At 33.4% G+C, this 14,057-nt stretch overlaps 2 protein-coding genes across 3 annotated transcripts; one reads left to right on the forward strand and one right to left on the reverse strand.

Annotated features, from left to right (window-relative positions):
• Positions 1-202: 202 nt before the first annotated feature.
• On the forward strand, positions 203-2,545 carry LOC142530315 (uncharacterized). Of its 2 annotated transcripts, XR_012816121.1 has the most exons (3): positions 203-681; positions 772-2,159; positions 2,199-2,545. XR_012816121.1 is itself a non-coding variant. In XM_075636096.1 (2 exons), exons 1-2 carry the CDS (start codon positions 568-570, stop codon positions 2,086-2,088), a joined length of 1,431 nt encoding a protein of 476 aa, XP_075492211.1. In that variant the 5' UTR covers positions 203-567; the 3' UTR covers positions 2,089-2,545. The 2 variants fall into 2 exon arrangements, 1 of the variants encoding a protein (XP_075492211.1); XM_075636096.1 differs by having other exon boundaries at positions 772-2,545.
• Positions 2,546-3,872: 1,327 nt separating this feature from the next.
• Positions 3,873-5,739, reverse strand: LOC142530316 (cyclin-dependent kinase inhibitor 3-like). Its single transcript, XM_075636097.1, has 3 exons — positions 5,187-5,739; positions 4,266-4,469; positions 3,873-4,177 (listed from the first exon to the last, which is right to left on the reverse strand). Exons 1-3 carry the CDS (start codon positions 5,576-5,578, stop codon positions 4,108-4,110), a joined length of 666 nt encoding a protein of 221 aa, XP_075492212.1. The 5' UTR covers positions 5,579-5,739; the 3' UTR covers positions 3,873-4,107.
• Positions 5,740-14,057: the final 8,318 nt, after the last annotated feature.

Below are 14,057 nucleotides of genomic sequence, written 5' to 3' on the forward strand. Positions count from 1 at the left end.
TATTTTATTTTCCACTTAAATGTGAAGACCCGTGGCATCTTCGTCTTTCCGGCCCAAAGAACGAGTTCGGAACACGACGTCGTTATCTTAATGGCGGTTGGAATTCATCAAACCACGCGTCTTCAATCTCAACCGTTCACTTCTCATCCACTGATCGAGACCGTTAATTCCTTGCACGTTCCTCTATATAACAGCCCAAGCTCGTTGTTTTATCCTCATCGTTTACGAAATAAAACATAAAGTTCTCCGCTGAAATCAAATTGACTGGGAAATGAGAAACCTGAATTTGGATTCTTAACAAAGAAATTGAATGATTCATAAATATTCTGCGCCTAACGCGATTCAGATCTTGAAATTTATTTTTTGCTTGAAGTAGATTTTCAAAATCTTGCGTTCTTTCTTGGTATATTTTAGCGTGGGGTTTGGATTTTCATTTCTTTGTCAAACGAGTTTTGTGAGACGAACTGAAAAAAATAATCGAATTTTCGGTTTTTCTGGTGGGATTTACGAATCCGATTGCTTCGGCTGATTCTCGAGTTTGTCAAATTCTAGGGTTTTTACTTCGAAATGAACGAGCAGGCGATGATGATGAATCAACATCAGCAGTTGATGAACATGAATGCTAACCTGATGAATATGAATCAAATGAACCCACAACAACTTCAGCAGTCGCAGCCTCAGGTAATCTCATCGAACCGCTGTAAACACGGTGCACGTATTCCAATGGTATTTGGATCGAGTTATCCGATCGATTATTATTCTGATCAACAGATGCTGTCGATCAATCGGAGCTACGGTGTGTGGCCCCCGCATCTGCAGCCGCAACCGCCGTTTCACAAGCCTAATCCGAACGTCGGTGCTGTGAACCTACCACCGTCTACCTTCAAAAATCTCTTGGGTCCAAGGAGCAGCTGGAAGGGCAACAGGATTATTAAGCCCAACGACAAGAGGAGGAAGGAGCAACATAAATCGCTGATGGTGGGCAATAGTGGTGGTGGCCTTTCTGGTAGTGTCAATATGGTTGGTGGTGGTGATGGAAACTTGAATTTTAGTAACTATAATTTGCCTACTTTGAATGAATTGCAGTATCAGAACCGATTGAAGACTAGGAAGTTTTTCCCCAAAAAGAAGTTTAATCAGAATAATAATATGAACATTAATATGGGTTATAATAAAAGTTATAGTAACAGCAGGTATGCTCCATTTGCACCTAGGAACACTACTTCCTTTTTAATTAGGGCGAAGAAGAGTGGTGGTATAGCGTCTTTGGTTTCTCCATGTCCCGTCACGCCTGCAGTATTACCAACTCCTAGTTTTTCTCCTTCCCGCGAGGTTTTAGTAGACATGGCCAAGGAAGAGTGGGGTGTCGATGGGTATGGATCAATGAAGGGGTTGATTAGGTTAAGATCACCTGGACATGAAATGGAGACTCAGGAGGATGAAGAGGATGATGATGGAGGCTCGAGTGAGAGTGATGTGGAGGAGCATGTTGAGGTCGAGAGGAGGTTGGACCACGATTTGAGCCGGTTTGAGATGATCTATAACCCTAACAGTGTCGGTGTTGGTGGGATTGAGTATCACAATGTGTTGGAGAATCGAGTGGATGATCAGGATACTCATATTGCACAGCTGGAGGAGGAGAATATGATATTGAAGGAAAGATTGTTTTTAATGGAGAGAGAGATAGGAGGCTTGACAAGGAGGTTGATGTGCCTTGAGAGGAGGGGAGGAAATAGGGTGGAGGACCACGAGGAGGTAGTGGAGAATGAATCTGATGATGGAAGTGATAGTCGTGAGTATTCACATTCAATGGAGGAAAATAATGACGAATTCTGCGAAGAGAATGTTCATCGGTGTGGTTTTTCCCGAGGCAATGACAAGAATGCTGTTTTTTATGAGAAAGTAGGGAACAAAGAAAGGCTATTCGAATCTGATGAGAATGGTAACATTGCAGACCCTGAATGCAAAGTAGAAAAGAACAATGACGAGCTTGTTGACAAAAATAAGGACCAGAAGATCATTGTACCATGTGATGGTGTAGAACAAAACAATGAGGATATGAACAAGTGTGAGTGTATGGGGAATTGAAGGCAGGAGATAATCGATTAAGCTCGGTTACAGGATGGTAGATGTAGATGTATGTGTTGAAAATACTGAAGGTGCACCTGAGATGGATATTGCAAATTCTCGCCTAACAGAAATATTGATAACTGACAGAATCGCATTGGCATAGTGACTCAAAAAGTTGTGGTGGTTGTGTACTTCTTGTGATAGTTTTCTAGTTATAATTTGTTCTCGCTTGTGATATATTTGTAGATTTGTCTGGGTAGAAGATCCACAACTTCTTTTGTCTCTCAATCTAACACTGAGAGCAGAACTGGGTACTTTCTTACTTTTTGGATCATGTTTCTTACCTTATGTTCTTAGGTCTTTGTATGCTTCTACTCAGGGTTTCAGCTTTGGATGATTCGTGAGAAGGTTTTTAGTTGTGAAAAGACTTGAATTTATATTTTTTTTCTGATGAATCTGTGAAATTTCTACTCAACTCTGTGGCTTTCAGCTTTTCTTTTACTAGTGTTATCAGATGGCTATTTATGCGGACCCCAAGTAGTTGAGTTTCTGCTGCTGCTATTGCACCATCTACTCTGAATTTTTCCAAATGAAGTAATCTCGTTATAAATTTAGTTTTTTCTTTTCTTTTCTTTTCTTTTCTTTTCTTGGTCATGCTGAGTGAAAGAAGTATTCTGAGCTTTACATTGTCTGTGCCACTCAAATGCAGTGGATTGCCTGCTCTACAACGACCAGCTTTCCAATGGACTCTGTGGAATTGCAAGTCAATTCGATGATCAGCACCCGAAACTTGGGGTATCAATTTCATATAAATTTTATATTCTGTTTATGACGAAATAATGTCAAAATATTATCCTAATTTCATGCTCACTTGTCCTCCTCGAGTATTTTTGTTTTCTTCTCATCTGATTTTATAATAAATAGTTTCTTTTCTTTTTAACTAATCGTTTATAAGTTATTTAAACGCTTTTATAAATTATGTATTTTATATTTGTTGCTTGGATTGATGTATTTCAAATATACAGATTTCATATATATTCAAATTTATTTTTGTAGTTTTAGAAAGCAATATCATAAAATTCAAATTCACATCTTCCATGTTTACAAAGTGTTTCATGTTAAATTACGATGTATTTCAATTTCATCTAATAACGAAGACATTTGAAATAAATTATATTTTGTGTAACTTAAAATTTCATGTGTTGTTTAATTGTTAGAAATAAAAATATAATCGAAATCTATGTATTTAAAATATATTCACATAAATGCAACGTAATAATATAAGTTAAAAGTGTATATGGGACCTTCGATTGAATCTAATATTTGATGACATGTATGTTACGCTTGGATTGGATGCAGACGTTACAGAGCTGTGCAATGTCCCACGTGAAGCAAGACATAATTTACTTTAGACAAGCCAACAATCTTGTACCTGAGTGATTCATTATATTAAATGCTTCTTTATGTTCAGAACTATATTCGCTACACTTCTTCACGTGTTCTTAAACCATTATGTTTCTTCCTCGAACAAGTTTGAAATCCTTCATATCCAAATCAAACAATTAGATCTCGAATGATTTCATAAATCTTCAGTTCTCCCAAATCACAAATTGTAACGATACCCCTATAAAAATTCAGAAAAACAAAAAAAGTTTATACAATTGTCTTTAAAACCTTATTTTAAAAAAAAAAAATAGAGATATTGAGAATATACGGTAATAGATATATGAATTTTGAATATTTCAACATCATATCGAGTTCCAGATTAAAAAATTAGAAAGCGATTTCACATGCCAGTGGGAGGAATGGAAAATGTCGCAGTAAAGTGAAATTAGCAGAGACTATGGTTTAACATTAAAGTTACAAGGATGTGAGTTTCCTGAAAACCAAATGTTACACTTGTACTGATAAATGGTTAGCATGCAAAGTCGCCAATTCTAGTATCCTACAATAAGTCTAAACTAGATGTCTCCCATAGCTTCTGTTCCACTTTACACCAAGAGTTGCAGGGAACTGTTATCACCGAATATTATTCCACTAAGGCGACAGCTTCTCCCAGATGTAGCGACCTGGGAGGGGTAAGTCATTCACAATATCGAAGTTATACCTGCAAGTCATAAAAAAATATATAGAATTAGTTGGCTGATCATAACAAGTGAGCTATAGTGTTGAAACAGATGAAACAACCAACATACTTCTTCATAAAGTGTCGATGCTGAGCCTCCTCCATTTGGGCGAAAAATCCCTCAAGTTCGTCGTCTGTAGGCATGTTTCCGACATGAGTATTTCCGACCCTTTGATTGGTAGGAGTAAGAGTTGCCGACTTCGTGCTAGAGCTCGGTGTGATGATAGTGTCAGCAGCCCTGATCAAACTACGTGGCGTGCTTTCTCTAGTGCTCCTGCCCCGAATGCAGAATTATCATACATACAGTTATTCATACACATAATAGAAGAAACACAAGAACAAAGCTATCAAACTGCTTATTTAAATCTACATAAAAGACAAAACACACAAGCAAGAAACCAAGATAATCAGAAGCTCTCCAGCTTCCAAAAACAAACAAGAATAATTTTCTAAAAAGGTTTTGTGAAATATAAATCAACAATGTTATATCAAATACTGATATGGGTTGAAAATGAGAGAACTCTCATTTCTAAGAGTGGATGGATTTTACGGACCTCTCAAAGAGATTTTTCAACCAAAAGGCAAGAAATCTTTTTATAACACCCAAAAAAGAAACAGTTAAACAGAGCTAATTCCATATATTTCTTCCCCAAGAAAGAAAATATGCCATTTTCTAAACAAAATCCATTAACACCCATTTCCCAAAATAAAACAAACACTCTGCAAACATATCTTCCTTAATAATATTCTTGTATTTTTTCGCAGATTATATATCAAAGAACACACAGACACATATACATACAAAAAAAAAGAAAAAGAAAAACAGTGAAGATAGTTCGAAAACACCAGAAAATTTAATTACACAACCTTAAATAATAATTAAACATTTAACACCACAAAAAATTTTCAAAAAAATTCTATTTTAGCATAAAATTGAAACAAAAGAATCAAATGGATATAAAAATTATAGAATATTTTAAAAAGCAAATACCTTTCCCTAGCTTGGGACTCCAAATTATTTTCCCCACAAGAGGCCTCAATTTCCAAATCCCCCGTTTCAAACCCTCTGCATACACCTTCTTCTTCCTTGGGCACACTTCTACTTCCGAATTCCTCTTTCTCCGGGCAATTTAGACAATCTTTCGGAGAAGAAACCTTTTCAGAATTCTGCATGTTCTGCCTGACAAGCGTCGGCTTCTCAAGCCGCCGCGACCGCAGCTCGAGGTAACACGGGTCCGGATTCGGGGGAAGCAACTCAGCCGAGGACTGCAGGCGCTGTAGGGTAAGGGTTTTGGCGCGGGTACGAACACCCAGGGACGACTGCGAAACGTCCTTCACCGCAACGTCGCAGCGTATTTTCGACTTCTTCATATACTTTCCCATCCCTCTCAATTTTCTACGCGCGTGTAATCGAATTCAACACGTCCACTGAAGCTAGTGGAAAAGGGGTTTCATGGCGGAGGAAGGAAGGTGAAGAGGAAGATATTGGTTTACAAATTAGAGGGAGAAAATTGTTTTCGTGTAATTTCAATTCAGTCCACAATATATTTAACTTTTCATTTCAACCTCTTAAATTTGAAACACGTTGTCATATATAATATATATACATCTATGCTATTTTATTAAGTGAGAGACCGTTAGAATAACTATATTAGAAGACAACAAAATATTTAATTTATAATTATTTTTTTTACCTACTAAAAAACCTCATCAAGTTATTTCATATTTTATATAAAAAATATAAATAAAAATTCTTTTTTAAATCGAACAAATAGTCTAAATTGAAAATATTTTCGTGTTAATTGTTTAATATTATTTGATCAAATTAAAAATAATAAACGTGTGTGCATATTTTATTAGTATATATTGAAGTTAAGGATTTCACACATATATATATAACTAAAAAAAATTATTAAATCTTTATGATAAATTTCATATTTCTTCGAATTATTTCAAATAATTGTTTAAGTTAAAGATTTCAAATATATAATAATTTTTTATTATTATTGGTAAAAATTTCAAATAGTTTTTATATCAAATTATTTTAAATCATTTATTCGAATATTTCTTTAAATTCACAATTCATATGATTATTTTTTGGGTTTCATCTTTTAAATTTGAGTATCATACTACCTTATATTTTCACGAACAGGAGCTAGCGTCGATGCCTACGCTACACAAGTACAACATATAAATTATGACAAAAACTTATGTGAGACGGTCTCACGGGTCGTATTTTGTGAGACGGATATCTTATTTGGGTCATTCATGAAAAAGATTACTTTTTATGCTAAGAATATTACTTTTTATTGTGAATATCGGTAGGGTTGACCCGTCTCTCAAATAAATATTCGTGAGACCATCTCACAAGAGACCTACTCATAAATTATAATGCCGACGCTACACCAGAATAAATAAAACCAGATTTTGAGAAATCAACGGGTATAATCAAATAATATGGAACCTATGCTAAGTCAAAATAGAAGAGATTTTTGCTTAAAATCTCCATGCTCAAATAGTCAAATTTACTTTTATATTCAGTTTCTTTTTGAAAAATTATGTGTTTGCATTCCCTAATATACAAAAAAATTGTGTTTGCATTCCCTAAGTTTACATGCATTTTCTCGGATGAAAATCGGTCCAAATATTTAAAATATAGTAATAGTATTTGATATTTTAGTACCAAGTATTTCAGATATGATGATAATAATATATGATTTTTAATTATCCAAACGTGTATAAAAAATATTGTTATTAATGATATATTTGTCTTTTAAGATGAAAATTAGTAAAAAATATTGAAAATATAGTACTAATATATGATATTTAAGTATTAACTATTTCAGACATAATACTATATGATTTTTGACTACTCAAGCATTTGTATCAAATGTTGATATTAATAAAATTGTTGTAGTTTTATATTCAAAATCTTATTTATTACTAGATTTAAAACAATTGATACTTAAATATCTAATATTAGTATCGCATTTTCAATATTTTGTACTTATTTTTATTCGAAAAGACAAATATATTAATATCAATATTTGTTATATATATTGTTGGGATCGGAAAAGAGTTTAGATGAAGGTGAATAAACTCTTTGAAAAATATTTGCTTTTAAAATTTGTTTTCGACCATTTTTAGGCGGTTGAAAGTTTTTCTCAAACGATTAGAAATATGAACCACTTGAAAAGTGCGGAAAACGGTTCAATATTTCTAATGATAGTTTCAACCGGTTGGCAGTCTAATCAACAAGATATGATTTGAAATGTAAAAGCTTGCGAAAAATAAAGACACGAGATTTTTATGGATGTTTAGATAAAACACTCCTACGTCACCTCTTCTTCCTCTATAGGAAGGATTCCACTAAAAGACTTTGGCTTTACAAAACTCTTTGCAACAGCTCACTCCAATCAGGTCTTATCACATTGTCTGTTATGAAACTCTTAGTGATCACTTTACACTTATGGATTTTAAGAACTCTTGGTTCACCTGATACCACTATTAATCAAATAACAAAAAAATTACTAATGTTAGTAAACAATCTGTTTTATTAGCACGAATATGATCTTTGAATGATCACATATCTTTTAGTTGAGTGTGTTCTTGATGAGCGATGAGATATGTGATCTTTGATTGCGCTCAGATTATTTAAGTATGCAGGCTTGTAGTAATCACACTGTTGAAAGCTTGACGATTTGTATGTCGTCGTTGTCTTTCTTGCATACTTCCAGCTCTTTTTATATAAGCTGTCATTCCAACGATCGGAAAGAGATGAGTAATGTTAACCTGATGATGCGTCACTATCTGTAACGTCTCACTCATTTTTAAAATTTTACTCGACATTTTTTTTTAAAATAAAATCTCGCATTTTCGAAATAACATTTAAAATAATCGAAATTATCTTACCGTAAAAATAGTGCAGTTTAAATTAACCAAACTCATCCAAAATCATACGTAAACATAAACGAGTAAAAATTTTAAATTCATCAACGTATGAAAATATTCATCTCTTCTCAATCTCATAAATCGTAATGCGGAAAACATGTGGTCCTCGGGTCGTGTCACCCCACCAAGTCTGCCTACTCAGAGTTCGGCACCTCCAGTCTCCTCAGCATTTAGCTCACCTGCATCACACACGCCTGGTGAGTCTAAAGACTCAACACGCCTGTACCAGGAATAACAAGTACATATACATAGCACACAACAGTGAAAAATATCATACTCAACTATCTTTCGTGAACTTAAAAGCATAAGGTAAACGTGTTGTGTAAAATCATATCGTATTAAAGCATGTCATGTCATCATATACGTAAACGTGTCGTGTAAAATCATATGCCAACATACCTTTCATGAACTTTAAAACATGAACATAAACGTGTCGTGTAAAATCATGATGTGTCAAAACAGCTCATCGTTAATTATCATTCATCGTTAATCATTTATCGTTCATCATTCATCCTTTATTGTTCATCATTTATCATTAATCCTTTATCGTTCATCATTTATCATTGGTGAATTCAGTTCATAAGTGGTGACTATCGTACATCATTTACGATGAATCCATCATACATAGAACCGCGGTACCTGGCGGCTGTCGAACATCAGTGACAGGATCACACATCCACTGTGCCTAGGCCTCATCATCAGCATTTACATATACATCTTAAACATTTACATATACTTCGATAGCCACAACTAATTCCCGTCAATCAAAACATTATCATTTTCATCACTTATAAAATTCATGTATAAATGCAATTTCCTTTAAATTCAAGCATACAACGTATATTTTTATAAATTTTTAAAAATCGTGAATCATGATGCGTGAACATTTAAAATATCATGAATTTTTGCTCAGGGCGCTGCCAGGACCAAAATCTCACCCGGGGTGCAAAATGACCATTTTGCCCCTGAAAATCCAAAAATTATCGTTTAACCCCTGGACCTCTAATTTCATGTTTTTGACATTTTATTAATTCCATTGACACTAACATGTCCCAAATAATTATTTAAGCATACTTGAATTTTCTCATATTTTTATTTAGCCTAAATCGATTACTTTTAAATTAATCTTTAGATATAACATATTAATGCGTTTTAATCCCGAATTAAACCAAAACTTAGCATAAAATTCCCAAATTAAAAACTTAGACTTCTAATAATTATTTGAGCTTCAATACAATTTTCCATAATTTTATTAAGCTTAAATCTAGGCGTTTCAGTTAATTCTTTAATTATCGTTTCGTGCGGCAATTAAATCCCGGATAAATCCAAAACTCATCATTTTGATCCGAAGCTTACCAAACTCCTTAAAATCCCAAAACATATTTATAATCATTCCTAGACTTAAACTCGAGCTCAATTCATGACTTAACTGAATTGTTTTAAAACTATAACCGAGGTCCCGGTTTTAACCTGGATCGACTCGAAACTTAACCTAATTTTTCCCAACTTTTTATCATATCTTGAAAACACTATAATGGTCCTAAAATCTTAATTTCAGACCCTTATATCCACGGCTGATGGTCCATCATTTGAATGAATCTCGCGGTCCTACCCACTTAAATAACCCTTGTGCACTAATCTCCAAGGTCACGTCCCAGCTCACCACCGACGGTTCAAGCCTCGACTCCACCTTACCTAGACCACCCTAGGACCTTGCTGGACCCACTAGACTCACGGCCCCAGCTACATGCAGGCTGAAACCTGCTGAAAGCCTAGAAACAACACAACCCATCATCCGAGTCCTAGCCCCTCGCACTTGCACTCGATCAAACGGCCTTGAGGACGGTTCCAGCAGCGGTCAAGCCTCTCTAAACCGTGTCTCAGAACCGGCAGGGCCTGGTCCAAGTCTTGGTTCAGCCCTCGCACCGTCGACAAACCAAATCTCTCGATCTTGACCTCACACACCCTCACATGCGCTTGACCGAACGAATTTCCCTCGAGCTTGGAAACCCGAATCTCCAGCACCTATACATCATTAAACACAGCTTGCACAACCCTCTAACATCACTAACTTGACAGCCCCTTGCACAAAAATGGGAAAGACGTGAGTAGTTGATCAAAAGATGCAAGAACATATGTAAACACCAAAGATTCTTCATGAATAATGCTGAACCGAGAATTCCACCTACAAATAAACACATAAGATGCAGAAATAAAAGTACGTGGCGTGCCTTAGATGAAATGGCACGAGAAGATCGAAGACGACTGCCGGAAATGATTTCTTTTTCAAGAACAAGGAATGACCGAGGAAACCTTCAGCTTTATGAAGTTGGAAATGGATGGAACCGACGGCTATGCTGCTGTGGAAGATAATGCAGAGGGGATAATCAGAAATGAAACGGTTGTCGGTTGGTGGGAAGGGTAGTTGGTGTAGGGTAACCTTAAATAAATTTTTTAATCAACTAGATAATGTTCCTTAAATGGTTAATTAAAAGCTTAAAAGATTTTTAAGCCCAACGAGCTTAAAATTTGGCCCATTAATTCCAAACATACTCCCGAAAAATATTTCGTGTTGAAAAGTTTTTGAAAATATCAGCCTAACCCTCAAAAAGTTACCCGATTCGCTAAAATTTGCGTACCGATAAAAATTAAAATCTTGCGGTTAAAAATACCCAATAAATCCCAATTCTTGAAAAATACCTTTAAAACATCTTAAATTAATATTTAAAAACAAATCATGTAATTAAAATAATTTTCCTGAAAATTCTCCGGTCTCCGTTCCTCGTTCGAGCTCGAAATGAAACTTAAAAATCTTTAATGAATGAACCTTTAAAATTTCATGAATTAAATCTTACCATGCATGAATTATGCATAAAATGCATAAAAATATTTAAACACAAATTAATGAAATAAAAATGTATTTAAAACTTTAAAACAATTTAATAAAATATCAAAGAAACGTTACACTATCAGCTACAAATACATTAAATGTTCTTCAACAAATGTTTAATGTTTTCTTTGCTAGCATAGCTTTGAATCTCGTTCCTTGAAGAGTTTCTGCTGGGTATTCTTTTATGGCAACTGTTTTTACCATTAGAATTTGTAGGATACAAGTAATCTTTCCTTTCTGGGATAGTGACATAAATGCAGATAAATATTGAGACTCGTGAAGGACAAGGTTGACTTGTAGCGGTGCAAAACCATTTAATGTCATGAACCGGTCAGAGAATGTCTTTCATTAAGTGAGCAATAAATAACTCTTTAATGACTCGATTTAAAGTCTTCGAACAGCCGGTTGGGAAGTTTGAACTTCTTATGTTTCAAACGGTTGAATGGTAGGTGGTCTGAAATTCAAGCGGTTGAAGACTGGGCGGTTGTAAGTTTATACGGTTGAACTGGTTCCTTTTATACACAGAAGACTGCAGTTGTTTCCTGAAACAGTTAAGTGTTGTTTTGATTTTGTTGATCATCAGAACTCTTAGATAATTTCCTTAACACATATATATATATATATATATGTTATATATATATACACACATATATATATATATATTCGATTACTCAAAAATCATATATAAGTATCAGATCTGTAACAATTTATATTTAAATATCGTATATTAGTATCATATTTTTAATGTTCCGTAACATTTTATTAAAGAAAAAACATATGAGTTCATGAAATTCAAGTACTGTTTTTTCCTGACATCAGTATTGAAAGTACATTTTGTTTGCTTTTGAGAATTATTTAGCAATTTTTACCTATTTAATAATTAATTTGTTATTTCGTGAGGCCAAGTTACTAAATTCTAAACACCCCCCATTCATTGATACTTTTGGCTATCAGTTCTTTTTAAAAATTGCTCAATTGTTTAGTTTTTAATTAAATTATCATTAGATGAACCAAATTCATGTAAATTTTGTAAATATAAATATTATGTAAAATATAAATATTACGTAACAGATTTTATTGAGAACTTAATTTACAAAGAGTTTTCAATTATAGAAATTTAATTTCTCGTGATTAATTTATTTTTCCTTAAATCCATTTACTTTTATTTACTATGTTTTAAGAGACATTTATTGTTATAAGTGATAACGATTATTGTAAAAAAATTCTTAATTAAACTAATTCCTTTCGAGGATTTATATCTTTTCTGTCAAATTTGTAATATATTTATCATACGATACATTGTAAAATATATTTTTAAGATCAAACTCTTACCATTATTTCAAAAATAATTGTTTGTCAAGGTAAAACTTTATTTATTTATACTCGTAGCAGCGCAGAGTGTACCTGCTAATAGGTCTTAGGATATAATTATGAGGAGATACATGTCTATCTGTTGGTGTTGTCTCATATTTTTTATAGATCAGTCATACATTTTTCATACCGTCGGCCCCTGTCTCCAGCACGGCCAGTAGTACCTGTTAAGATTTGATCACTCATTTATGGTCTATCTAACCAACCATATTAAATGGCGCAAAGTCAGAAGCTTGTCGTACAAGAACTTCTCAAAAGGTCATTCATCCTGATACTACCATCACTCATGCATGTTTAACCCAAATTCTCCCCAATAGAAATATGATTCTTGAAATACAATTCATAACTTCACTCTGATACTAATTGTTAGGATGATGCTTATCATTAGGCCAAAAGTTATAGTTGTTAGCTAATGTACAAATTTTTTCCTTATATCAAACGCTTTTAATTATTAATGATTTTGTTTTATTTGTTATTAAATTCATTGATCTTATGAACACGTTGCATATCTGTTTAGTCGATTTTTTGGTATGAATATTATTGTTTAAAATTTATAGATTAAATTTGAAAAATTAAATTTTTAACAGGTTTTCTAATTTCTTTACAAAAATTTAGTTTTCCATATTAAAAAAGAGGTATTTTGGGAAATCTGAAAAATATACCAAGACACTTATTTGTTTATAGTACAAGATAATCAACTTATTTGGTTCAGGTGTTTTTTTATATAATAAAAAAGCTAATCAATCCACACTTATTCACCCATTCTGCCGATTAATAATTTAAGAGAATGTTTGCAACGTCTAAAAATAAATGACATTTATTGTTAGAGAATGAAAACACTCCCTAAATATGTTTTGTGAGCATGTCATATTGACAAAACTTTAGGAGAAATGAACAATAACAAAATCATCGTGATTTCAAACACACATAATATCTTGATGGATATAATATGTCCACTTCAAGCCTATATTAACTCCATTTTCAAATTTATCTAATGGATAAGCAATGAAGAAGGTCATTCTCACTCCCGCAAATAGATGAGCAACTCAAATATCTATTTTGGAATATGTTTTACCCTAGGTTTTGGTAATGAAAAATAGCAACATCGAGCTGTTTTAGGTTAAACTATTATGTGTATAATTTACAAGAATCTAGCCGCTACACAAGTCAGATCGCTCATTGTTATATCAGAAGCTTAAGTTGAAGACATTATTGGAAGATTATCAATTGTGTATGTTTCAAGTCGGATCGCTCTATCGAATATATGTTCAGAGTCTGTCCGTTCAACAATAACTTTTTAGACATTAACAGATCAAGATGTATACGACAATTCGGGCCACTCAAAGATTTTTAGATAAAGTAACAAGCACAATATTCTACCAACTCCCTATTGACATAAATTTTTCTTAAAATATTAAAAGTCAATCAAATTTTCAAAAGTTAAGTCCTGAAGCCGTAAAAAGCAAAAAAAACATTTAAAGAGAATTTAATACATTGTACGACGAAAGAAGATTGACAATACCAATATGTCAAGAGATAATAAATGTAACGTCCAAAAAATTTAAATGTTCACGCGAAACACATGCATGAAAATTATCAAATTTCTTAGGTATTTTAATTAATAATTTTTAATGCATTTAATGCATGATT

This window comes from Primulina tabacum, chromosome 17 (assembly GCF_025594145.1).
Source record: "Primulina tabacum isolate GXHZ01 chromosome 17, ASM2559414v2, whole genome shotgun sequence".
NCBI classification, from domain to species: domain Eukaryota; kingdom Viridiplantae; phylum Streptophyta; class Magnoliopsida; order Lamiales; family Gesneriaceae; genus Primulina; species Primulina tabacum.

What these genes read in the sequence shown, in the direction of transcription:
- LOC142530315 (XM_075636096.1), top strand. Translation starts at nt 568, where the DNA reads ATGAACGAGCAGGCGATGATGATGAATCAACATCAGCAGTTGATGAAC. An exon ending in TTCAGCAGTCGCAGCCTCAG is followed by an intron (nt 682 to 771) that starts GTAATCTCATCG and finishes TCTGATCAACAG; the next exon opens with ATGCTGTCGATCAATCGGAG.
- LOC142530316 (XM_075636097.1), bottom strand. Translation starts at nt 5,578, where the DNA reads ATGGGAAAGTATATGAAGAAGTCGAAAATACGCTGCGACGTTGCGGTG. An exon ending in GAGTCCCAAGCTAGGGAAAG is followed by an intron (nt 4,470 to 5,186) that starts GTATTTGCTTTT and finishes CATTCGGGGCAG; the next exon opens with GAGCACTAGAGAAAGCACGC. An exon ending in CATCGACACTTTATGAAGAA is followed by an intron (nt 4,178 to 4,265) that starts GTATGTTGGTTG and finishes TATGACTTGCAG; the next exon opens with GTATAACTTCGATATTGTGA.